Source organism: Schistocerca cancellata, chromosome 4 (genome assembly GCF_023864275.1).
Source record: "Schistocerca cancellata isolate TAMUIC-IGC-003103 chromosome 4, iqSchCanc2.1, whole genome shotgun sequence".
NCBI classification, from domain to species: domain Eukaryota; kingdom Metazoa; phylum Arthropoda; class Insecta; order Orthoptera; family Acrididae; genus Schistocerca; species Schistocerca cancellata.
In genome coordinates, this window is record NC_064629.1 from 857014909 (window position 1) to 857042842 (window position 27934).

Sequence of the window (27934 nt, forward strand, 5' to 3'; positions counted from 1 at the left end):
TCGAACAACAAAGGAGATTTATTTCAAAACAACAATGGCAACACAATACAGTGGCACCAACAGTCAGAAACTGCATTTCTTTCAGCCATATTGAGAAATATTTTAATGAGAAAAGTTGTCTCACCATGACAGCACATACTCTAGATATTTTTCTACAACTTCCTAAATTCTTGCTTCTTCACTCCAACAAATAGATATATTACACAAATAAAACAAATAGTGTGGGCAATTTTTGATCCCCTTCGTGGTGCTAGGGTTAAATTATCATTGCAGTCCCCAAACGGCACATTTATTATCTGCCATAAGCAAAGGTAGGTACACCAAGAAATACAGATACATTTACAGAATCCATACTAATATTATAAATGAGAAAGTCAGTCTGTCTGTTACCTTATCACGAATAAACCACTGAACTGATTTTGACGAAATCTGATATGGAGATAGCTTTGAACACCGAGAAAGAACGTAGATTGTTACCAGAAAGTGTGTACTACAAGATATTTATTGATTTGAACACAATTATGTGAATTAGGGAAAAATATTTACTCTTTGGAAAAGCTATTAACTCTTTGAATTTTGAATTTTATCATTTTTTGAAAATACTGTTACTGTTGATATGTTCTAAATAAGATGATACAAGCTTATATGTTCCTAAACATGTTCAATCTTCACTTCTCTCCTATGATAATAATATAAGTGCAACAGAAATTCTGCCTGTTACATTTTAATGACCAAACTTCTGAATCAATTTCAATAAAATTTGGTATGGAGATAACTTTAACCCTGAGGAAGAACATATACCACTGAAAAAATGCATCAACACGTGCTCCTGCCCATGATGCTCCCCACATGCACCGCTTGGCTGCAATGTGCATTGAGGCCACATATTGCAAGCTAAGCTTACTCAAACAGGCAGAAAGGTGAGTGCAGCTGATGTTATTGCATGTACAATAGCTTACTTACTCACCTTCACTCATTGTAACAAAATCACTGATATGCTAGTACAGCTGCAGTAACAGGTAGTTTATTACATGAAAGTTGCTATATCATAAATGAATCCACAGAAATGGATTAAATGATATCCACATTTTAGTGATGCAAAGATGCTTTACATGAAGCAATGTATATTATATTAACTGCCCCAAAGTTGCATTTGTGAAAGCAATGTGTACTGCAATAACAATCTCTAGTTGTGCTGCTGAAAGACATATGACTTCAAATAAGTATGTGAGGAAAAGTATTCCCATTACCTTCCATGTAAATTAAGCCACAATGGAGACATGTTATGTGTGAGGTACTGAAGATTAAAATCTCAGGCATGTTCAACAGCTAATAAACAATATAACAGATTCTCCACAATATCATTTCTTTCAGGAGTGCTAGTTCTGCAAGGTTCGCAGGAGAGTTTCTGTAAAGTTTGGAAGGCAGAAGATGAGATACTGGCAGAAGTAAAGCTGTGAGGAAAGGGCATGAGTCGTGCTTGGGTAGCTCAGTTGGTAGAGCACTTGCCCACGAAAGGCAAAGGTCCCGAGTTCGAATCTTGGTCCAGCATACAGTTTTAATCTGCCAGGAAGTTTCATATAAGCGCATACTCCGCTGCAGAGTGAAAAATCTCATTCTGGGAACATCCCCTAGGCTGTGGTTAAGCCATGTCCCCGCAATATCCTTTCTTTCAGGAGTGCTAATGCTGCAAGGTTCGCAGGAGAGCTTCTGTAGAGTTTGGAAGGTAGGAGATGAGATACTGGCAGAAGTAAAGCTGTGAGGACGGGGAGTGAGTCGTGCTTCGGTAGCTCAGTTGGTAGAGCAATTGCCCGCAAAAGGCAAAGGTCCCGAGTTCGAGTCTCAGTCCGCCACACAGTTTTAATCTGCCAGGAAGTTTCAATATAACAGATGAATGTACAGGCTATTGAAAAAGACGTAGCTGAATTCTTTAGTATAATTTTCAGTATGGGGATCAGAGTTTTTCTCTAGACATAGTTAAAGGAGCACAACAGCACAAGGCACCACTTTAATCTCTACAATTTTCCAGATAGAACAGTTCCTGTTACACACGACATATTTTTCCACTATTACACTATTTTCAGTCTTTTGACTCTATAGATGCTTTTGCCACTGCTTCAGTTAACTTCGCCATTGCTTTTGCTTCTTTGGCTTTGCGTTTTGCTTCTTTTGCCAATTTCTTTTCTTCTCTTTCCTTTTTCTCCAACATTTCCTTAAAACGATCATCACGGGGATCCACTTTAAAGCCAAAATGCCTACGGACTTCTTCCATTAGTCGATCCTTTCTCGCCTGAAATACAAATGTACAATCAGTAATGTTAACACAATTATTCAGTTGTTATCAAGCTGACATATTTAGACAGTATTGTGCCTTAAAGAAACAACAGATATTTTGAGTTGTTATACTTGGGTGTCAGGAGAGGCATACTCGTCAATCAAGCATACAATTCAAAGAAAATGAACATATTACCGCTGTAAGACAATTTTTCATTACAAAATTTCAGAGGAGAAGGATGGTTCACCAATTTTACATATGAAGAAATACAGGGCAATATTTTTCAAAATGAGGTTTATTGCTGTTGAACTATACCCCCTTACAATGGTAGACAGAAGAAAGTTCATTGCTTTCTCTCATGTAAATAAGGCAAAAACCAAGTGCATCAGTTCCATTTCAATCACACAATATTGTCACCACAGGGTTCTATTTTGGACCTTCTTTAGTTTTTAATGCACATGAGCACTCTTCCATTTACATTAGCAAAAAATGCATATTTTGTCCCTTTTGTAAATGATAAAACAAATAGAAATAAAAATGGAATATCAGTCCCCTCATTGAAAAAGCAAACAAAAAAATATTTGAAAACACTGACAAATGGTTCAAGGTAAATTTGATCATTATTAAATTTTGATGTAACTCAGTATATATACATCCGTGATTCTCATAAAAAAATTGTCTACTCAAACAATCACAGTAAACTCCAATCATCTGAACTCTAACTATCTGGATCATCAATTATCGGGATCACCTTGCAGAAAAAGAAAATTGTACTCCATGACTAGAATTATTGGTTTTGATTGATAGTTATTACAGTATACAGTACACTGCATGTTTATTTATTATTCTAAAAACCAGTCTGCAGTGAATTTATTACAAGAAAAAATCTTTCAGTGAACTATGACTACAGTACACGCAATATGTGCATCACTGTGTTTCTGGTGCTCGTCATTCTGTGCAGCCTACTTCAGTCTGTGTTCTGGGGCCTTAATGTATACACTGATTTGTTGACTATGTTTCATCTTGTGTGTCTTTTGTTTTGTTTTGTGCATGTGTTTTGATTTAATGTGCCAGATACGTCTTCTAAAAGGTAACACATTATCTTGTCACTGGCGGATACAAGTCCTTGAACAATTAGAGAAATGCATGAGTGGTAAGCAGTTAGCTGTCCTTAAGAATGAAGATGGCAGTTCATTGAGAAAATTGATGAAAACAGCAAAAAAACAAAGAACCTGAAGAGGCCATAATTAAGTGGTTTTTGCACCAGTGAGCATTGGGCAACCTTCTTTCAGGATTGATTGTATGCAAAAAAGCAAAACTTTTAGGCAAGAAATTTTTGTTTTTCCTTCTTTGTTTAAAGCAAGCAATGGCTGACTACGGAATTCAAGGTAAGGCACAGTATCTGTGAGTTGGTTTTAAGTGGTAAAAGAACTATCAGCAAACCCAAAAGCAGCAGAAAATTTTATTGAAAAATTCAAAACTGAAGCAGAATTTTAAGACTTTAAATTTTTATATAACACAGGTGAAACAGGACATATTTGGAAGGCTTTGTCTGAAACAACTTCAGTTTCTAAAAGAGAAACTAGTGCTTCAGGCCATGAAGTTAGTAATGGCCATGTTACCATGCTGAACTGTGCTAACTCTACAGGAAACCATAAAATATCCTTTCTGTTAATAGGAAAATTGAAAAACCTCAAGCATTAAAAATGTTAAAATACTTCCCATCCTTTTACAAGAATCTATCAAAGGTCTCGATGATTGCTACTTTGTTTTGCAAATGGTATGATTCAGTTTTCATACCTGAAATTAAAAAATACCAAAAGACCGTAGGAAAAGAACACAGTAGGTGATGTTAATTCTGGACAATGCACTCACTCACAAAACAAAAAGCTTTCTTGACAAAGAAGATGGACATTTTGATACACAATTCCTGCCGCCAAATGTAATGAGTTTGCTGCAGACAATAGACTAACTAGTTATCGAAACTATAGAGCAACATTACAGAAGACAACTGTTGAATAATCTTTTGCTGAAGATGGAAGTGAAGATGGTGTTGTGGTTCATCACCAAAAACTGAATTTAAAAGACTGCTATTAAATTGTGGTGGAAGTATGGATTTTGGTGAACAAAACCGCATTTTTAGAACGTGGAATAAATTGAAAGGCATTACAACCAAATATGAGGTACAAAAAGACGAATATGAAAAGAAGAAGTGTCACAAGGAAGAAGAAGAAGTAGACGAAAGAGAAGCAGCAGAGCACAAAATGTCACTGGAGGACATAAGAAAGATCCTTCCAAAAATTCCTGGATGTTCTGACTGAAGTGCAGAGGATATACGTGAGTAGCTTGCTTATGATTCATCGGACCCTGCATTTCAAATTCTCACTGATGATGGAATAATTCAAAGTGTGAGAGAAGAAACTGATGGCCTGGAGGATGCCACCATCACTGAACCAGATGGAGGGCCATCAGGTGGTGTAGCATATGCATTTCGTGAAGGTATTTTAACATGCCCCCCCCCCCCCCCCCAAATGAACCGTGGACCTTGCCATTTCATTATCAGGAACAGATGGTGCTGGATCTGGACTGTATAGATGATGCCGTACGGTGGTGAGATTCAGTCTCTGAAGTTGTACTGTATGGGCACGTGAAGTGTGTGGTTTGGCATTGTCATGCTGCAGGAAAACATTGCCCTTTTCCTTTCGGACCCTTGTTAGCCATCGTTTCAGAGTTCGCACCATTTTAATGTGATGCTCTGAATTTATTGTTGTTCCATGATCAAGGAAATCAACATGGATAACACCATCTGCGTCCCAGAACACTGTGGCCATGATTTTTCCAGCTGAGGGCTGTGTCTTGAATTTCTTTTCTGTGGCGGGTCTTTGTGTCAATATTCCATAGACTGACATTTCGTCTCCTGCCACAATTGGATGGAGAAAGGCATCACCTTCATTCTTGTAATGTGAGAGGAGTTCCTGGCAAATTTCAAGTCTGTGCATTTTCATTTGAAGGGTCAGTGTCTGGGGTACCCATCGTGCACAGATCTTCCGATAGCCAAGCAAAGCCATAATGTGACCCAGATATTCTTGTAAAATGCTGAGTGTGCTTGCAATTTCTCTCTGAGTGATACAATGATCATTCTGAATCAGTCTGTCAACATTTTGCTTGTTAAACTTGGTGGTTGCTGTCACAGGACATCCAGCCCTTTGTTTGTCACGCAGGTCAAATGTTCCTGCCTCAACATCTTTAGACTTACTCGCCCAATGACGCACAGTACTCACATGAACACAATCACCATAAACTACTTGCATTCTCTGATGAATCTCCTTTGGGGTGTCAAGAATTCAATGACTGCACGGTGCTTAAATCGCATTGACCGACCATCTACCTAGGGTTTCATACTTTACACTGTAACAACACAACTGTTCAATGCTAAGGCTTCCTACCAACTGGAGCTGTAGAGAAGAGGCTACAGAACAGGCCAGTACCTGCCGCATACCAATGCTGCCAACTATTGAAGATTTACGAAGGTGGATGCATTACTTTTTAGTCAACCATTGTACATACAGTGTCAGTTCTTGAAAATATCAATCAGTGTCAGTTGTTTTGCTATTTTCCGTCATTTTCATGCAGCCAAGTCTTGCATCTGTTTGACAGTGACAGCAGTATATGGTCACACTCAGGCTGCCGCTCCATCCATGTTAAAATGTTGTTGTTGTTGTTGTTGTTGTTGTTGGTGTTGTTGTTGTTGTTGTTGTTGTTGTTGTCTTCATTCCTGAGACTGGTTTGATGCAGCTCTCCATGCTGCTCTATCCTGTGCATGCTTCTTCATCTCCCAGTACTTACTGCAACCTACATCCTTCTGAATCTGCTTAGTGTATTCATCTCTGGGTCTCCCTCTACGATTTTTACCCTCCACACTGCCCTCCAATGCTAAATTTGTGATTCCCTGATGCCTCATAGCATGTCCTACCAACCGGTCCCTTCTTCTTGTCAAGTTGTGCCACAAACTCCTCTTCTCCCCAATTCTATTCAGTACCTCCTCGTTAGTTGTGTGATCTACCCATCTAATCTCCAGCATTCTTCTGTAGCACCACATTTCAAAATCTTCTATTCTCTTCTTGTCCAAACTATTTATCGTCCATGTTTCACTTCCATACATGGCTACACACCATACAAATACTTTCAGAATTGACTTCCTGACACTTAAATCTATACTCGATGTTAACAAATTTCTCTTCTTGAGAAACACTTTCCTTGCCACTGCCAGTCTACATTTTATATCCTCTCTACTTCGACCATCATCAGTTATTTTGCTCCCCAAATAGCAAAACTCATTTACTTCTTTAAGTATCTCATTTCCTAATCTAATTCCCTCAGCATCACCCAAAATAATTCCACTACATTCCATTATCCTCGTTTTGCTTTTGTTGATGTTCATCTTATATCCTCCTTTCAAGACGCTGTCCATTCCGTTCAACTGCTCTTCCAAGTCCTTTGCTGTCTCTGACAGAATTACAATGTCATCGGCGAACCTGAAAGTTTTTATTTCTTCTCCATGGATTTTAATACCTACTCCGAATTTTTCTTTTGTTTCATTTACTGCTTGGTCAATATACAGATTGAATAACATCGGGGAGAGGCTACAACCCTGTCTCACTCCCTTCCCAACCACTGCTTCCCTTTCGTGCTCCTCGACTCTTATAACTGCCATCTGGTTTCTGTACAAATTGTAAATAGCCTTTCGCTCCCTGTATTTTACCCCTGCCACCTTTAGAATTTGAAAGAGAGTATTCCAGTCAACATTGTCAAAAGCTTTCTCTAAGTATGCAAATGCTAGAAACTTAGGTTTGCCTTTCCTTAATCTTTCTTCTAAGATAAGTCGTAAGGTCAGTATTGCCTCACATGTTCCAACATTTCTTCAGAATCCAAACTGATCTTCCCCGAGGTCGGCTTCTACCAGTTTTTCCATTCGTCTGTAAAGAATTCGAGTTAGTATTTTGCAGCTGTGACTCATTAAACTGATAGTTCGGTAATTTTCACATCTGTCAACACCTGCTTTCTTTGGGATTGGAATTATAATATTCTTCTTGACGTCTGAGGGTATTTTGCCTGTCTCTTACATCTTGCTCACCAGATGGTAGAGTTTTGTCAGGACTCTCTCTCCCAAGGCTGTCAGTAGTTCTAATGGAATGTTGTCTACTCCTGGGGCCTTGTTTCAACTCAGCTCTTTCAGTACTCTGTCAAACTCTTCACGCAGTATCGTATCTCCCATGGCATCTTCATCTACATCCTCTTCCATATCCATAATATTGTCCTCAAGTACATCGCCCTTGTATAGACCCTCTATATACTCCTTCCACCTTTCTGCTTTCCCTTCTTTGCTTAGAACTGGGTTTCCATCTGAGCTCTTGATATTCATACAAGTGGCTCTCTTTTCTCCAAATGTCTCTTTAATTTTCCTGTAGGCAGTATCTATCTTGCCCCTAGTGAGATAAGCCTCTACATCCTTACATTTGTCCTCTAGCCATCCCTGCTTAGCCATTTTGCACTTCCTGTCGATCTCATTTTTGAGACATTTGTATTCCTTTTTGCCTGCTTCATTTAATGCATTTTTATATTTTCTCCTTTCATCAATTAAATTCAATATTTCTCTGTTATCCAAAGATTTCTACTAGCCCTCGTCTTTTTACCTAATTGACCCTCTGCTGCCTTCACTATTTCATCCCTCAGAGCTACCCATTCTTCTTCTACTGTATTTTTTCCCCCATTCCTGTCAATTTTTCCCTTATGCTCTCCCTGAAACTCTGTACAACCTCGGGTTTAGTCAGTTTATCTAGGTACCATCTCCTTAAATTTCCACCTTTTTGCAGTTTCTTCAGTTTTAATCTACAGTTCATAACCAGTAGATTGTGGTCGGAGTCCACATCTGCCCCTGGCAATGTCTTAAAATTTAAAACCTGGTTCCTAAATCTCTGTCTTACTATTATATAATCTATCTGATACTTTCTAGTATCTCCTGGATTCTTCCATGTATACAACCTTCTTTTATAATTCTTGAAGCAAGTGTTATGCTCTGTGCAAAATTCTACCAGACAGCTTCCTCTCGCATTTCTTACCCACAATCCATATTCACCTACTATGTTTCCTTCTCTCCCTTTTCCTACTCTCGAGTTCCAGTCCCCCTTGACTATTAAATTTTCGCCTCCCTTCTCTACCTGAGTAATTTCTTTTATCTCATCATACATTTCATCAATTTCTTCATCATCTGGAGAGGTAGTTGGCATATAAACTTGTACTACTGCAGTAGTTGTGGGCTTCGTATCTATCTTGGCCACAATAATGCGTTCTCTATGCTGTTTGTAGTAGCTTACCCTCACTCCTATTTTTTAATTCATTATTAAACCTGCTCCTCCATTACCTCTATTTGATTTTATATTTATAACCCTGTATTCACCTGACCAAAAGTCTTGTTCCTCCTGCCACCAAACTTTACTAATTCCCACTATATCTAACTTTAACCTATCCGTTTCTTTTTCTAAATTTTCTAACTTACCTGCCCAATTAAGGGATCTGATAATCCACACTCTGATCCATAGAACGCCAGTTTTCTTTCTCCTGATAACAATGTCCTCTTGAGTAGTCCCTGCCCGGAGATCCGAACGGGGACTATTTTACCTCCGGAATATTTCACCCAAGAGGACGCCATCATCGTTTAACCATACAGTAAAGCTGCATGCCCTCGGGAAAAATTACTACTGTAGTTTCCCCCTTGCTTTCAGCCGTTCGCAGTACCAGCACAGCAAGGCCGTTTTGGTTAGTGTTACAAGGCCAGATCAGTCAGTCATCCAGACTGTTGCCCCTGCAACTACTGAAAAGGCTGCTGCCCCTCTTCAGGAACCACACGTTTGTTTGGCCTCTCAACAGATACCCCTCCGTTGTGGTTGCACCTACGGTACGGCCATCTGTATCGCTGAGGCACGCAAGCCTCCCCATCCAAACCCAATTAACGAAATTGGAGGCATTACTTTTCATTTAACGCTCATAAGTAGAGAACTGCACAAAATCTAAACATTGTTTTGAGTCATTAAATTAATATTACAGTAGCACTGTATGTATACATAAATTTAACATTTTTTAAAGAAATGACCTGACTTCATGATTTACCCAGTTATCAAAGTATTTCATTATCTGGTTTGGGCCTGGTCCTGAGTCCTCTGGATAACTAGGAACTCTACTGCAAATACAAAAAGTGAAAACCATTAAGTTTTTGGGACAAGTAGATAACCTAAATCAGAACACCCAGAAGCAACTCAGTTTAGTAACATTTGCAATACCCAAGCTTACTGCTATTACACGATTAAAAAATGATGAAACTATTTAATTCTGCACGCCTCCCTCCATTAATGAGATAGTGATTCTTTTTTCTGGAGCAGGGGGGGGGGGGGGGGAGGGGGGGGTGAAGATGTGACTCAACTTCGGAATATAGCTACAGAATTAAATCTGTTGTTCGGTCTGGAACATGTAACGAAACATATTAAAGGCTTTACTGTACCGAAGTATGCGATACCCTCCAAATTCAACCAGTTTAACGAGTATTTATGATTATAGCAAAGGTATTGTGTATGTTAACAATGATTGCATAACATGTCTCCATAAATGGTCAACCCATTAAATTATACTGAGTAACTGACCCACACAAAAGTTAATATCACTTGATCACTGATACAGCAAATGTCATCATGTAAAAACACTGAGTTCATCTTAAATAATTAATATGAAGTACGAAAAATAGTGGAAAACTTAGGTATTTTGGATCTCCTTAAATAAAAATCACCCAGTGAAACCTATTTGTTCACTAGGAGCGTTTTCACTCAGTATTCGCGTAAGCAATCCTATTTTAGACGAAAACCAATGTAATTCTTAATAATTCATGTTATTTACTTATTTATGCAAATTAGAGAAGTCAATTGACAAACTTCTAAAAAACGGCCTTTTTGTAACAAAGAATTATTCTGTCAAGTCAACAAATCTGTCTCTCATTTTAATAACATGTTAAATTATGTCACTCGATGCAAATTAATAACTTTTCTGCACAAATTATGATAACAGATGTACATGTGACTTTTAAACTATATCTCTTTTTAGTAGTTCTTTGACAATGTTATAAATACAAGCAGCAAGAACGGTCAGGAGGCAGTCAGAATGTCACTTTGGTACAGTGTGTTTGTGTGTTATTGTTTGAGGTGGATAAACAATGCAAAGAACATGTAAAGGAAGTTGTGTTGTGACATGGTCTTTGGTGGACAGTGGAATTAAGATGGCCACCAGAGTAATAAATATTTGAAGTTTACATATTTGTTGGTTTCGCTCGTTCTTTATCATCAAAAGCATATAGAAAACACGGGACCTCATGTTTTTAACCCTAGACAACCAGATGTAGAGCCAGCATCAGCATCAAGAGACAGCAGCGATCCAGCAAGTAGCAGCGATTACTACAACACAATGCATTTTAATGGTGCCAACCTAACATCAAGTGCTAACAAGCTCCGTAAATGGGAGTGAAATAGTGTGATTATAGCAATTAGCAATATCTACGACTAGGCGACCATTACAAACAATACATATATTCATTAATGTCTTTTGTCATTACCAATGTCTCAAATAATATCGAGCATGAATATGATGCTATGACCAAACAGAACACCTGTAAAGGCTTTTAAGAGTTTAACATTAGTATAGAAAGGAGTCATATACATGGATACACATGTCCTCATCAACTTGCTGGAGCATATTAAATTCATGGTGGGTGATGGGGTGGGGTCCAAGACTGATTTAATGAACTTCCTGTTGGGCAACTCCTCCTACTCCATTGGGGTGTCTTCATAGATTAAATTAAAATTAAAGTTTTAGGTTATTTTGTAATTAATATTAGCACCCTAATACAATAATCTTACATAGCATAAAGCCACTTCACTGTATTGCACTTACGTAAAATGTACATTCTTGCCATATTTTCATATCTCAGATACATGTCTCCAGGGGATGTGTGGAATATGACATCTAATGCAACATTAAGCACAATCGTTAATCACCAGAATTGGTCTCCAGTTCTCTTATGTATATAACACACGCATGTTTCACACCAACACAATTCAGTGTGCTACAGACCAATTTTCAAAATGTAAAGATCAAAGTCAACTTATTCAATTCTGAAAATGGGTCCAGTTAAACCTAACAGAATTATTCAGTAAATAGTGTTGTTGCAATACCATTCAGTAGTTCCACTAAAATGGGAGTATCAGGTTGTAAGGTGACAATGTTGCTCAACAAAATTATTAAGTTCAACATTTATATTTATACTTCTGAAGCACTTTACTGTGTGTGACAGCATTACAACCACCCCCTGTATTTCTTGAGAATAGGAGACAGAAATACAACAGTATTCTCTCCTTTGGGTGGACACCCAATTCAGTTTAAAAACTATCTTCAGCGAAGTGCACGGGACACAGCTCAGGCAACGCTGGAACAGTTGTGCACCATATTTCTGCCACAACAGAGCTATCTCTGAACACACACACACACACACACACACACACACACACACACACACACACACAATTTTACCCATGTGCACAAAAGTACATATAATGAACAAATGTCCTCCTCCCCAGTCTCTTGGGCCAGCTCCCCTCATCCCTCTCTCTGTCCATCTCCTCTCACCTGCCCCCCCCCCCATGCTCTCTATCTATCTACCCCATACTCCTCCTTTCTATGTCCATCTCATCCTCCCCAGTCTCTTAGGCCAACCCCTCTTTCCCCGTATCTCTGTCACCACCTTCTCTTCCCTGTCTCTGTCCGTCTCTTCCTAAACCATCTCAATCTGTCCATCTCCTCCAATCCCCCGCCACTCTCTGTCCATCTCCTCCTCCTCACCTTCTCTGTATTTCCATCTTCTGCTCCCCTTTTCTCTGTCCATCTCGTCCTCCACCTCTTACTATTTATCTCCTCCCCCCTCCCCTCTCTCTCTGCTCAGCCATGTGCATCAGCACATATAGCCCCATTCCAATACTACCACGCAACACTCTTGACACACAGGGCAGCCTACATGTCAGGGGTTGAAAAGAAAACACTTTTCACCCCTATCTCTACTCCCACGGGAGCTCAGGTTCTAGGCCTTACAGTGCTGAGTCCCAGACAGCAAGTAGTGTGTGTATCAAATTCGTGGAAAACTGATCCACTATCACTATCTCTCTCTCTTTCTCCAACACAATTACATTTGCATTCATGAAAATATCTTCACAACAGTGTAGAAGGTTGTAACATAAAATCACAAAAACTTACAAAAGAAAACACAGAGCAATGCGACAACCCTCAGTACAGTGATGAGGATACCATAGTTGCAGGAAGAGTTCAGCATAACAATGTTGCACTGCTCATCCACTATATTCAGTGAATCAATACATGAGGTGCATACTGGACTTCTAGCAGTATACTTACCTGTACTGCTGTGTATCAGTGTTAATGTACAACTAACACTGCTGTGAAAACAAACCCAACACTGAAATGAGCAGTATATGGGGCAAGTATGCTTCCAAACACCACACACAGTGATTACCACTGACATTTGCACAGCTGTGCAAATATTTTGAGTGTAATACAGACACAAACTTAAGTGATGATAAGAAACCAAATGAAATTCAAATACTCTTAAATCTGCCACCATAAACCTCAGGTCCCTTACACCAAAATATGCAAGATATATTCCTGAGCAACATCTGAAATTTTATTGCTAGATTCGTATACGAAGAATGACTGCCTATTTGTCTCTGAACAAATCCTAATGTATCTCACTCACATTGCTCTATGCAAAATATATGAAGTTTGTAGGAGGACTGTCACAAAATCTTCCTCAAATACCAGTTCTCTAAATTCAACCATTGGGGTTTTACAAGCCCACCACCACATATCTTTCAAAGATAGCCACTTATGTTCCCTGAGCATCTCTGTTACACTTTTATGAGCGCTGTACCCCTTTCACACCCACTTGATAAATACCCTACAATTTTTTCCTTTGCAGATGCACAATAATTTCCCAGAATCCTTCCAACAAATCTAAGTAATCCATTCAGCTACATTACTATTGATTTTATATGTTCATTCCATTTCATAATGCTTCTTATTATTACCCCTAAATACTTGTATGATGTACTATTCTCCAGACGTTCACTGCTATTTTTGTAACTGGATACCATTGGTTTCCTTCACTTTATTATAGATACTACCCTTGGACTTACCTCTATTTCAAGAAAACTACTGGACTACTTTGGATGTTTTATGAATGCCTGAAAGAACAGGCACCATGCATTCATATAACTGATTCGACTCGAAGGGCTATGCATCCAACACGTTCAGTGCAGATGCACAATTTCATCTGATCTCCTGCAGAATCTCAAATTAGTGGGTATGGAAGACACGGGCAGGTACTGCGAATAGGTGGTGCTAAGTGGAAATGTGGGTCAGCCAAGAGGGGTGCTGAGATATTTTGTGCACTTGCAATAAACACTGTGTATGTGTGGCTTTGTGGTTAACACAACTGCCTTGTAAGCACAAGATCCTGGGTCCAAGTCCCGGTCCGGCCCACATTTTCACTTATTGCCACTGATTTCACATCAAGTCCCAATGCAGCTGACATTAACAGTCCCTTCCCTTTCCTTCCCCTGCCCCCTTCAATTGACATAATGGAATCATTTGTGGCATTCAGGATTTTGCTGAATGATCTCTTCTTGTAATTAGTTAGTTACTTGTTCCATAGATCAAATTCATGATAAACAGTATGATGGGGAAGGTGTCAACAGAACAAATGTAGAACACTTACATATACAAACTAAATAATAATAATAACAACATGGCTGCATGCTAACATTTACAGGTTTTTATGACTCTCTCTACCTGAGAATTCTTCTATGGTGAAGAAGGAGTTCTTAAGAACAAAGCTCTTTTAATTTACATTTAAAACACTTCTACCACTTGTAAGACATTTTATTTCCGTGGATAGTTTGTCAAAATACCGTTAAAGCTCCATGTTTCACCTCTTTCTGTGCCACAATTAGAATCGACAAAGGGTAATGTACATTAGTTTATCTTATAGTGTTGTACTTGTGAATATCTCTGTTACTGTCAAACTTTAATGGATTGTCAATAACAAATTACATAAGTGAATATATGGATTGTGAGGCTATGATTTATATTACCGTTTGCTTAAAAAAAAAAAAAAAAGACACCTGCAAGATGTACATACATGAACACACACAATTCTAATTACTTTCCTTTGTGGAATGAATACTTTTTGCCTAAGTGTGGAATTGCACCAGAATGTTATCCCGTAAGGCAACAACAAATGAAAATATGCAAAATATGTTAATTTACTGACTTCTGCATCTTTAGTCTTCACTAAATTACTGAAATTCTGCCTTCACTATTTACAGGTCTGTGATGGTCTCTTCACACTACAATATTACTGCGTATGACTTTTCTCCAAAAGAACAATATACTTGGTGCAAAAACAGTAGAATGGACCAATCATGTTTGTGATGCAATTCGTCCCATGCAGAACACTCTCTGTTCAAACTCAAAGCTTGGTGCTATGACTTCCAGTTCACCAACTTTGAGCATATGTTTATGTTGGTTTTCTTTTGAGGATTTCTCAAATAGGTTGGTGTCTGCGAATCACAGAATAGTCGCTGGAATGAAGAATCATAGACTAATTCCAAATGCACTATCTTGTTCTGTTTTGCTTACTGTTGCAAAGAGCCTGAAAGTGAAAGAAATAGCATTTAACAACAAAAACTGAACAAGTGCGAGTAGGACTCATGCTCTGAGAGTTCCATACAAACTTAATTAAGTATATACACCAGGGTTGGTCACACTGTGCACGAGCACAATGTGTGTGGGCCGGAGCCTTTCAGTCCACCTCAGCTTTTTTCGGTACTTCTTGGAAGCAAAATGAGTGGGAGTGACAGAAGAGAAGAATAAGATTACTCAATCCCTGTTATGCAATTTACAGTTGCCTAATCAATGGGTACCACAAATTTACTATGGATCGACATTACAACATCATGCAGGAAGAATGTAACGATTTAGTTGATGATGAAAGAGCAAAAAATTACAACTGAAAGAGAGGATTCATCAAGAAGCACTCTTTGCTAAATTTGCAGGCATGGAGCAGACCACCAATTGGTGGTATGAATAGTAATAGTAATATTCTACTGTCAGTTGCAACAGTTGGTAGTAAGAAAATGAATAGTAATAGTAATATTCCACTGTCCTTTACAACCGTTTTCGATAGAACTGAATGAACAGCATGAAGACTTCATATAAGTGGCGTGCCTGGAAGGACTTTTTGATGCTATTGTTGAATTTAGGAAGGAATAAGGAGAGCAGGAACAAAAATTAGAACATCTGTAATAGATTCAAGACTTCGCATTTTAAGTGCAGTGGACTGCACATGCCCCCAGTAAGACAATGAAAGGTGAGAAATAACTTATTTCTGATTTGACGGGACACATTTAAAAAGAAAATCACAATGTAGAATGAACAAATTCTGAAAAGAAAAAAAGAACTTTCCTAAACTCACTAGACTTAAATACAACGTGAATTTTTAAGAATTCACTGTGGCCTTGAAAGAATTAAAAGGATAGTTTTCTGAATGTACTGAGGACACTGCCATTCCTACGTCTGTTTTCGAGACAGTTTGCCATTTCAGTTGCATGTTTAAAAGAGAAACTCTTTTACGTTCAAACGTCCAGGAGGTTTTTGTTGTTTTTCTTGGGAAGAGTTTCCATGACTATATAATGAGGTTGTGAATGTGATAAAATATTTTGATCAATGAATGTGTGTGAAACGATTTTTTCAACTGTGAAACTAAATAAGTCACAATTGCATGGCAAACTGAGTATGAACATCTGTGAAAATGTTTGCATGTGTTCGTATGTTGGCAGTTTTTACCAGACTAAATTTATATTAGATCTTTAGTGCACCAAAAATAATTAAATAATAGTGAAATTTTTGTTTGTCTGTGATGCATCTTGTTGATAAATATGAAACCAAGTAATATACAGTGCCACTGCACTGCCATTTAAGTGTGGTACTTTTGCAGCTTCCTCATCCTCGCACTCAGCCAGTGTAGCACGGTGGTGAGGGAAATATGCAGCCAGGCGACAGAGCAAACGCACGCAAGCCAGACCTCTTTTGGCATGACGCGTTATTGGCCGTCCCTGATATAGATAGTTTATTACAGGTTTTGATGAATGAGAGAAGCTTAAATATTTTACACTACCAAGAGACCATACACCTTGGTATTTGACATAAATTTCAACTTGATTCCTTCATCCAATCATAAGAAGAAAAATAAAAAAAGAGTCTTAACAGGCACCAACAAAGTGATCCTATTAGGCTTCTGCTTTTACCGATCGAGGTACAGAACCCTAAAAATTGCAACATTATATACATACCTTTGCAGCAAGCATAGCTTCTTCTTTCTTTAAAACTCTAGCTTTAAGTTCTTCCTTCCACTTTTCCAAAGATTCCATCTTCTTGGAAATAGCCTCCTCTCTAGTAAACAAAAGATGTTATTTAAATCAATTTAGAAATATTTCCAAAGAAACACATAAAACAAATACTTCACGTAAGTAGTAAAGCACACAATCATGGTATTAGAAGTTACACTGTAAAGTAAATGGTGAGGACAATGGATAGTGAAACCGAGGGAGAGAGAAGGGACAGCAGAGAAAATGAATGAACTTCTTGCTTATGGAATTATCCACAGCACAATGTCTATTCTACAGTGAGTAGCTGATACTTATTCCAAATTGTACACTGAATAATATGTTAGTCATGAAAAACACATAAAGTATCTTTGGCATATTTACACGTGAACCCATTGGTAATGATAATGGCTTAGGTTACATTTTGGATCTCCCCCCCCCCCCTCCCCCCACTCTTGCCGAACAAAACATTTTGGTAAGCAAATAACATGAAACTGCCTGTAGTATATACCTCGATTATACTGCACTTAAATTATCAGAAATGCGAGTGGGTTCAACAAGTAATTTTTACAAAGATATTAGCTGTGTGGTTTCTCTAAGTGGGCTCTAAATGCCCAGACTTCAAATATTTTCTTATATTTCTCAAATTCAGAAGGAAAACTTACTATAAGAATATTATTTAGATGTGCTATTATTAAACACACTTATGATGGTCGGTATTGTAGCAGGTTAATCATACCTGACCAGACAAATATATGATGAAGTGCAAAACTTGAAATAATGTTCAATTATTATATTCACCCTATTAGAGAGGTATGTGAATGTAATACAAGGAAGGTTGAGCAAGTAGCAGCATCACCTACATGTTTATTGTAAAAGTTCATATTAGGCTAGTACCTCTCCAAGTAAATTCTGTCTCATTGTTGAGACATTTAAAAAAAAGTTACATATTTTTACACATACATTTCAACATTTTCAAATGCTTAAAGCTAAAGCAATTACCAGACACAATTTATACACGTACAATGTCAAAACTATCCATCACTTATTATGCTCATACATCAGGAGAAAAGTATTTGCACAAATTATAGAATGTTCTGTAAACATTTGGATTCTGTATTGCAAACAACAATGCAGAGAAACAATTCTGTTGTGACCAAACACACACTCATCACGAAAGGTAATCATGTCACCTACCCCAATGGCATGCACAGTCTGGATAATGTCAAAGACTGTTAATTTGGTTTTGAGGGGCTGTTGTAATTTGTAAGCAAGAAAACAACATCCTGTAACAACAATAGCAGACACATCAAAATAAATAGGACGTGAGTGCCCTACAATCCAAAACCTTGTTTGACACAGAAACGAAATGTCAACCCAACACAGAATGACAATATGCTTGTCAATCAATATTACCTCTGTCCACAGAAACACTACTGTTACTAATGAAAGCTGCAGGCTACAAATGATAAGTAGCCTTCAAAAATCTTGTTTATCTTTGTGTGTGATACAGAATTCACTAGACTAGCCCATTTAACACTCTACAGTAATATTTTATTCCTCATCTTATATGCACTTCTCTATATCCAAAAAATCATGCTGGATTGTACCTCCATATGAAGCGTAATGAGGACATTGAAATACCACCAAAGAGCTACATCTGTGGCATGAATGACACACACAAACTCACACAAAGAAACAAGTTTTATGACTTAGGCCTACAGCAATCAGTGCAACTGGAACTAAGAAGAATTTCTGTAAAAAAATATACAGAGGTAAGTAGTACAGCAATCACTGAGGCAATATCCGAAAGTGTCTTTGCAATAAAACTGAGCGATGACAGTCTATGAACATTTCACAACAATGCACATCTTTTTTATTTTTATAAACAGGTTGCAAAGTTAGTGTCTGCCTCTGTTTTTGTGGACATGTTGCAAGGTTTACAGAACAATGAATCTTGTTAAAGTGTATCCAATCCCTCAGTGACACACATTTTTTTAAAACTTACAAAGGATAGTGTAAATGGTCTGAAATGGCTTATAAACTCCAAATGTCAATGAATTATGTGAGACGTGTGTCATTAACTAAGATGATAATTTTTCTCTTAGATGATTTTATCCAATAAATATTTGGTAATAGTGTAATGGGTATACATGCAGACATTTCTATTGGTGATTAAGGACTATCTACTGAACAACATTACATCAGTACTTTCATTGTTTGCAGAATAATATGGCTCTGAGCACTATGGGACTCAACATCTGAGGTCATCAGTCCCCTAGAACTTATAACTACTTAAACCTAACTGACCTAAGGACATCACCGAGCGAGGTGGCGCAGTGGTTAGACACTGGACTCGAATTCGGGAGGGCGGCGGTTCAATCCCACTTCCTGCTATCCTGATTTAGGTTTTCCGTGATTTCCCTAAATCGCTCCAGGCAAATGTCGGGTTGGTTCCTTTGAAAGGGCACGGCCGACTTCCTTCCCTGTCCTTCCCTAATCCGATGAGACCGATGACCTCGATGTCTGGTCTCCTTCCCCAAACAACCCAACCCAACCTAAGGACATCACACACATCCATGCCCGAGGCAGGATTCAAACCTGCGACCGTAGCGGTGGTGCGGATCCAGTCTGAAGTGACTAGAACCACTCGGCCACTTCGGTCGGCTGCAGAATAATAACTATAGCTATTACAAGTCTTTTTTTTTTTTAGATTAGGTAGTACCTCCAAGTAAATGTGGCTAGAGCAAGCCATTAATGCTTATTTTTCCCAGGGCAGCATGTGGGGTGTTGAAGTGTAGGCACAAAACAGTTAATCTATACTGACAGCTGTAGTCCACTTACTGGTGCAGTTATGACCATGCAGAAAACACCAGGTCGTAAAGTTTGTGACATGTTTGTAAAGACTGTTTGACACAGAGGAAAATAACTGACACACTAATGTGTGTACATGTTAAGGTACTACATATAAAAATATATGAACTTATACCTGTTTATTTATTTATTTATTGTTCCGTGGGACCAAATTAAGGAGAAGTCTCCATGATCATGGAACGAGTCAATACATGAAATTATAACACGATATTAGAAACAGATAAAATGAAGTATAAAAAAACATATTCAGGTGACAAGTCGTAAATTTAAATAAAGAAAATCAACAATGTAACACTGGAATTTGCTTAATTTTTTAGCTCTTCCAGGAGCTCCTCGACAGAATAGAAGGAGTGAGCCATGAGGAAACTCTTCAGTTTAGACTTAAAAGTGTTTGGGGTACTGCTAAGATTTTTGAGTTCTTGTGGTAGCTTATTGAAAATGGATGCAGCAGAATACTGCACTCCTTTCTGCACAAGAGTCAAGGAAATGCATTCCACATGCAGATTCGATTTCTGTCTAGTATTAACTGAGTGAAAGCTGCTAACTCTTGGGAATAGGCTAATATTGCTAACAACAAACAACATTAAAGAAAATTATATACTGTGAGGGCAATGTCAGAATTCCCAGTTTATTGAATAGGGGTCGACAAGAGATTCTAGAACTTACACCACATATAGCTTGAACAGCCCGTTTTTGAGCCAAAAATACCCTTTTTGAATCAGAAGAATTACCCCAAAAAATAATACCATACGACATAAGCGTATGGAAATATGCGAAGTAGACTACTTTTCGTGTTGAAGTGTCAGTTATTTCAGATACTGTTCTAATGGTAAATAAAGCAGCATTTAGTTTCTGAACAAGATCCTGAACATGGGCTTTCCACAACAGCTTACTATCTACCCGAGCTCCTAGGAACTTGAACTGTTCCGTCTCGCTTATAATATGCCCATTCTGTCTGATCAAAATATCGGTACTTGTTGAATTGTGTGTTAGAAACTGTAAAAACTGAGTCTTACTGTGATTTAGCATCAAATTATTTTCCACAAGCCACGAACTTATTTCATGAACTACGTTATTTGATACTGTTTCAATATTACACACAAGATCCTACACTATCAAGCTGGTGTCATCAGCAAACAGAAATATTTTTGAATCACCTGTAATACTATAAGGCATATCATTTATATAAATAAGAAACAGCAGTGGCCCCAGCACCGACCCTTGGGGAACGCCCCACTTAACAGTGCCCCATTGGGACTGAACATCACTACCACTCTCAATATTGCGGAGAATTACCTTCTGCTTTCTGTTCTTAAGGTAAGAGGCGAACCAATTGTAAGCTACTCCCCTTAGTCCATAATGGCCCAACTTCTGCAGTAACATTTTGTGGTCAACACAGTCAAAAGCCTTCGTTAAATCAAAGAAAACACCTAGCATTCGCAACCTTTTATTTAATCCGTCCAAAACCTCACAGAGAAAAGAGAATATAGCATTTTCAGTTGTTAAACCATTTCTAAAACCAAACTGAACATTTGACAGCAAATTATGTGAATTTAAATGCTCCAGTAACCTTGCATATACAACCTTCTCGATAACTTTAGCAAACACCGATGGCATAGAAATAGGTCTATAATTGTCAACATTATCCCTGTCTCCCTTTTTATAAAGTGGCTTCACTACCGAGTACTTTAATCGGTCAGGAAACCGACCACTCCTAAAGGAAAAGTTACATATATGGCTAAGTACTGGGCTAACATACATAGAACAATACTTCAGTATTCTGCTAGATACCCCGTCATATCCATGAGAGTTCTTGGTCTTTAGTGATTTAATTATTAACTCAATCTCCCTGTTGTCAGTATCATGGAGGAGCATTTCAGGTAACAGTCTCGGAACACTTTCTTCTAAGAGCACTATATGATTCCCTGTTGGGACTAGGTTTCTATTTAGTTCACCTGCTATATTCAGAAAGTGATTATTAAATACTGTACATATATGCCACTTATCAGTAACACGGACATTCCCACTACGCACTGTTTCTATATCCTCGACCTGTCTCTGCAGACCAGCCACTTCCTTTACGACTGACCATACGGTTTTAATTTTATCCTGAGACTCAGCTATTCTATCTGCATACCACATACTTTTTGCCTTCCTAATAACATTTTTAAGCACCTTACAATACTGTTTGTAATGGGCTGCTTCATTTAGATTTTGACTGTTTCTAATGTTTTGATATAATTGCCACTTTGTTCTACAGGATATTCTTATCCCTCTAGTCAGCCACCCAGGCTGCCTGTTTGTGCTAGTACCCTGTTTTGAACGTTCTAACGGAAGGCAACTTTCAAAGAGCACGAGAAAAATCTTGAGAAAAGCATTATATTTATCGTCTACTGTATCAGCGCTATAAACATCTTGCCACTCTTGTTCCTTGATAAGGTTTACAAAGGTCTCTACAGCAACTGGATCAGCTTTCCTAAACAGCTGATGACTATATTTAACACGTGTTGCAGCACAAAAATCTTTTAGAGTTAAAATTTGTGCATCATGATCTGAAAGGCCATTCACCTTTTTTGCTAACAGAATGCCCTTCTAGTGATGAGGAATGAACAAAAATGTTGTCTATGGTTGTTCTACTCTTCCCTTGCACTCTCGTTGGAAAGAATACGGTTTGCATAAGATTATATGAATTAAGGAGGTCTACCAGCATCCTCTTCCTTGCACAATCACTTATACAATTAATATTGAAGTCACCACATATAACTAACTTTTTGTATTTCCTGTAAAGTGAAACAAGAACCTCCTCTAGCTTTAGCAAAAATGTTGTGAAATCGGAGTCTGGGGATCTATAAATAACAACAGTTAGAAGTTTAGCTCCGTTAAATTTAACCACACCTGCACAACATTCAAACACCTTTTCAGTGCAGTTCTTTGAAACATCAATTGACTCAAATGGGATGCCATTTTTCACATACATGGCTACTCCCCCACACCGCAAAGAGCTCCTCGAAAAGCTGCCAGCCAACCTGTATCCTGGTAAAGGAAGCCTCTGAATCATCTCCTTATTTAAGAAGTGTTCAGATATACCAATAATTTCAGAGTCAACATCTATAAGCAGTTCACTAACTTTATCTCTAATACCTTGTATATTTTGATGAAATATACTAATTCCCTCATTACTCGGATACCTAAGCTTTGTCAAAAGTGGTTCCTTTGTTAGAGAGACTTCCCTTAAGCAGGAATACATATCACCTGACTTCAATCTAAAAAAGGTGCAGCTCTAACACCCACTACTGTAGGAATTTTTCCCATGAGTGATCCCACCAACCCCACCTATGCAGTCACCTATAAGCTTTGCCAACCTCCCCTTCCCATACCTGTTGAGGTGCAGGCCATGTCTAGTGAAACCCGTCCTGCTGATAGACTCCACCGACACCACTGAAATGTGACCCATGCTTTCTGTCATCAGCGCACCCCCAAGTCTCATGTTATTACGCCTGACGGCTGTATTAAGATGAGGCCGATCGTGACGCTGAAACAGTTCCACGAAATGCACATTCGTGTTGCCAGTCTGAGTGGGTATCTTTTCCAGGTCACCATCTATGTCATACTCCCCATCCCTATCAATACTATTACCAGCCCCACCCACAATCACTACCTGATCCTCTTTAGTAAAATCCCTACATAACCCCCCTATGTTAACAGTCACCTGAGGCAACCCTGCATTAGGCTTCACAATGCTGGTGACCTGGTACTCACTCCCCAGCACTTCCTGCAACTGCTGGCCCACACCCCTGCCATGAGAACTACCTAACAGCAGAACCTTCTTCTTCCTCTTCGACTTTGCAACTGTTCTAGGCACAGTAACTACTGAGGTCTGCTGCATACTTCCTACATCTACAGCTACTAGAGATTCCTCTCCACTAGACTCTGACAGTTGGTCATATCTATTGTAAACACCAATAGTAAAACTATCTGAAAATCTTCTTCTCCTAGCAGATCTCTTGCCAACAGCCAGCTCCCATTCCCCAACCCCCTTCTCCCTCCTCATCCTATCTAGCTCCTCCTGTGCATTTTTCAACTGCACCTGAAGGGCACAGATCTTACGCTCCTGCTCCTCTATCAATTTACTCTTGCTACATAGCTTGCAGTTCCAGGAGAGGATCTCACCAGAATGCCCACTGGCTTCCCCACTGCATTCCCCCCAGTGAAAATAGTTCGAACAAGTCTCACACCGCAATCCACTACTCATGAACCTACGGCAAAGCCCAGACTTCTCACTCATGGTAAAATTTTACTTTTTCTAAGTTCCGCTACTACAATAAGATGATGTTAAAAACCTGATTACAATAAACACAAACTTACTCTACAAGGGAAGTAACTACTATTATTAACAGTATTAATAAACAACAAATGTGAATAAAACAAAAGACTAATACAGAAAGAGAATCAAACATCTAATGAGACAGTAACGAAGCTGAAAACAGTTTCCAAAAGGTTCTTCTGAAATTATTTCACCAGAAAACACTAAAAACTCCGGTTTAAGACTACTATAGTTCCTAAATAAACCACTATACACACACAATTAATTAGTACTTAGCTTTCGATGCGCCACTACAACTATAACTGGTCAGCGCGGAATGTAAACACAGATAAGAGGTTACGTTGCTCGATGCGAAACACTCACAAATATCAGGTCACAACACAAGAAAGGAAGAGGTGAATGAAGAAACCACTAATAAGTCACTTATATAGTAAATATTATCACAAAAACCGTTAAAATATATATCTGAAACCTAAAAATATATAAAAACTTGGAGAGCGATCTCACACGCAGTCACTCGCTTACACCCTATATAGACTACCTTTTGTTTAAATAATCTATTAATAAATGCTTAAGTGGAGTTTTGGGTGTGCTGGTATCACACTATAAATTCAAACTCCTAGGAGTTTCCCTTGTAATTAATGTTCCCCAAATCTTGAAATGCTTTAAAAAGATAAACAAAGATCAAACTATAGAACTACTATCGTTTGGATTCCTCACTATGGTACCCCAAAAACTAACCTGGTAATCAAGTACGATAACACCTAATAAGGGACCATAGCACTCCAAGCAACATCTGATTTGAATACAACCCTCATTACTTCAGCTCTGCCTACATAACGAACACGTCTGAATGAAATGTCAGTTGTATATATTGTTCCAAGTCTTTCACCCATCAAGACATCAAATATTTCCTCATCAAAACTTATTATGTTCTGAAAATTATGGCATTATTTTTACATAACTGTGATCACACCAGATACACTTTGTGAAGTAATATCTATGATACTGCACATCCAAGCAATTTGTAGGTGATCTAATAGTATTTATTAGATTTCTCATTTTCTACATAACTGTTATCCAACTTCCCCAAACCTTTATAAAGCATAGGTAAAAATATGGTGTGTAAAAGTGCACCTATGGTGTATCACTGATTTTTCACTGCTTGCTGCTGTTAGTAACTTTCTCCACAATGAATAATGGGCAGTGAACATGGAAAATTGTGAGTCAGTTGTCTGCAGCCAATCAGAATGCTCATTAGTAATTTCCTATGGTTTGTAAATAAAGCTGGCCAGCATTTTGTCCCATCAGGTTAGAATTTAATGACATTATTGCAATTTTCAATGAAATTGGAAACATGACGTACATGTTGGTTATTGAAATGAAGAACTTAAATGTTGGGATATGGTTCACAGCTATCTATGATGACAATCGTATTTTCATGCTGATATTTGTTGGCTTGGCCAACTCACAACAGCACTGTCACATTCCAACCTAACCTAGGCCTCGAGCTTCACCACAGGTCCGTCTGTTAGCACATCTATCTAGTTTTATTCCCAATCTACATACCAAAAACAAATCTTTTGCATATTCCACCAAAAGAAATTATTCATCAAATCTCAGTGGCTACTGTATACTTTGACCCAATTGGTAAGAACTGACAGAAACAAACTGGCAACAGTAGCACACAGTGGAAGAGCCTCTTAACAAAGTGCACTTTAGCCTGAAGGCACAGACTAGCTGATAAGAAAACTGCACAAGCCGAACTTCATTCTTGCCACTGAACAGAGGAGAAACATTCAACTAAAAAAATTAGGAACAAGTGAAAAGTATAATTTTAGGAAGCAAACTAAAACATAAAAACCATATTTTGTTGTGTATACGAAAAACATAAAACCCTTCTCTTCCACGAGACTGATCAACCTGTTGGTTTCTTACATGGCCATATTTCAATTTATATAACCCCAAATTCCTTCTGGGAGTTGTGTGATAAGATAAGCAAACTGGCAAATGTGGTTATTGTTAAATAGTGCATGATATGCAAAAACTATGCAATCAGTGATGGTTCAACTGGCTCTAAGCACTATGGAACTTAACATCTGGTCACCCTAGACTTAAACCTAACTAACCTAAGGACAGCACACACATCCATGCCCGAGGCAGGATTCGAACCTGCGACCATAGCAGAAGCGTGGTTCCGGACTGAAGCGCCTAGAACCGCTCGCCCACAGTGGGCGGCTGGAATCAGTGAGTGCAAGAAACAGAATACAGGGAAGGATGTGAAATTTGGGCACTAACAACAATGGAACACAAATGCCATAGCACATGTTTTAATAAACTGGGAATAAATACAACTAGTAGAGTATGTATGAACAATACCAACAATAGTAACTTAATCTCTAATTAAAAATACTGACCATTATTCATAATATTACAATCCCAGTTTCGTAATATAGTTTCTTGATCCCTATAAAAAAAATCTGCCCAGCAGCATACCACAATGACATCTCTAATAAAGCAGGTCATACCTTAAGCTATTAGTGTCAGAGTAAATTATAAATCCATCTGTAGTGACCATGTAGTCTAGAAGAAGAGGTGCAGTAATATTCTGTGGTTTGAATGTGTACCCCAGCTACAAAACCAAAAGTTTTAAGCATATTCCATTCATAAAATCAAATAATTTTACAAATCACAATTTTCCACGCAACATCCACTATTAGAAGAATGTTTGCACAGTTTAAATGACTGTGAAATAGACGAACAGTCAAACGCAGAGAAATTTTGTTTTTGTACACGGAATATCATTTTGCAGGAAATAAGCAGATCATAATTGATTGCAGTCGTGAAAATACTAGACTCAAATGCTCCAAGCTTGTAGAGTAGTCACTACAAGCGAACTACCATCAGAATCATGACACACAATAGCAAAAATACTGAGAGGCGAAACATAACAAATCTACACCAGAATTCGAACTTGTTTGCAGTAAGTAAGAACGAGCTGCGTGTTGCACATATACATAGATACAATTAAGCGTTTGCGAAAGTATTATCCCTGGAAATAAACAATTCGTCTCTTTCACACTAATGTTCTAAATCAATCAGATTAAACACTTGTAGGCAAGTGAGAATAACTGGTATTCCTACGATAGTTGCAATCAAATATGACTGCGGAATCAAGAGTCTCTCGAAAATACTGCTCACCCACTCAAACAATAGCAGCATTGAGTTAGGTCCAAAGTTAAAAAAAACTGGTAATGTGCATAATCAACACGCTGTTAGGCAGCTTCTATACAAGCAAAACCATATAAATTAAATCATTAGAGACATTTCTGACACAATAAAACGGCAATACGATTCTCCACGTACCTTTCCCTAATAGTTGATTCCCTCAACTTTTTTTCAGCGATACTTTTCTCAATCATCTCTTCAAGAGTATGTGGGTATGCGACAGATTCATATTCACGAATGTCATCTAAATCATTCTTAGTTGGCCACATTACGCCTGGGTGGACAGCACTAATACTACCATAACGCCCATAAAGCCTACGTTTATACTTAATTGTATCATGAAACCAACCCTTACTGCTGGAATATGGTACTTTATTGTGTAATATATTGTGATGCTGTGGTAACAGACGTGATTTATTTCTCTTCATTTCGATGTATTCCTCATAATTTGAGCTGTCATCAGAGTCGTCAATAATACCCGCTTGTCGAATTACCGAATCTTCTACAGCTTCGGTACTAAATTGCCGCACGGCTTTAAACAAACAACGTTCAGAACCTTTCTTGACCACACTATGAAAAGTATTTGCAAGGTACATTTCAATATCAACACTTTCTTAGCAATCACAATACAAAATACTCAACACCACTTTCACGTATGCAATTCAAAACAAACAAATCATTAGGAAC

The 27934-nt window shown here is 38.2% G+C and overlaps 1 protein-coding gene across 1 annotated transcript; it reads right to left on the reverse strand.

Annotated features, from left to right (window-relative positions):
• On the reverse strand, nt 1-27934 carry LOC126184981 (growth arrest and DNA damage-inducible proteins-interacting protein 1). The gene is made up of 3 exons (XM_049927682.1): nt 27386-27934; nt 16789-16888; nt 1-2290 (listed from the first exon to the last, which is right to left on the reverse strand). Exons 1-3 carry the CDS (start codon nt 27841-27843, stop codon nt 2081-2083), a joined length of 768 nt encoding a protein of 255 aa, XP_049783639.1. The 5' UTR covers nt 27844-27934; the 3' UTR covers nt 1-2080.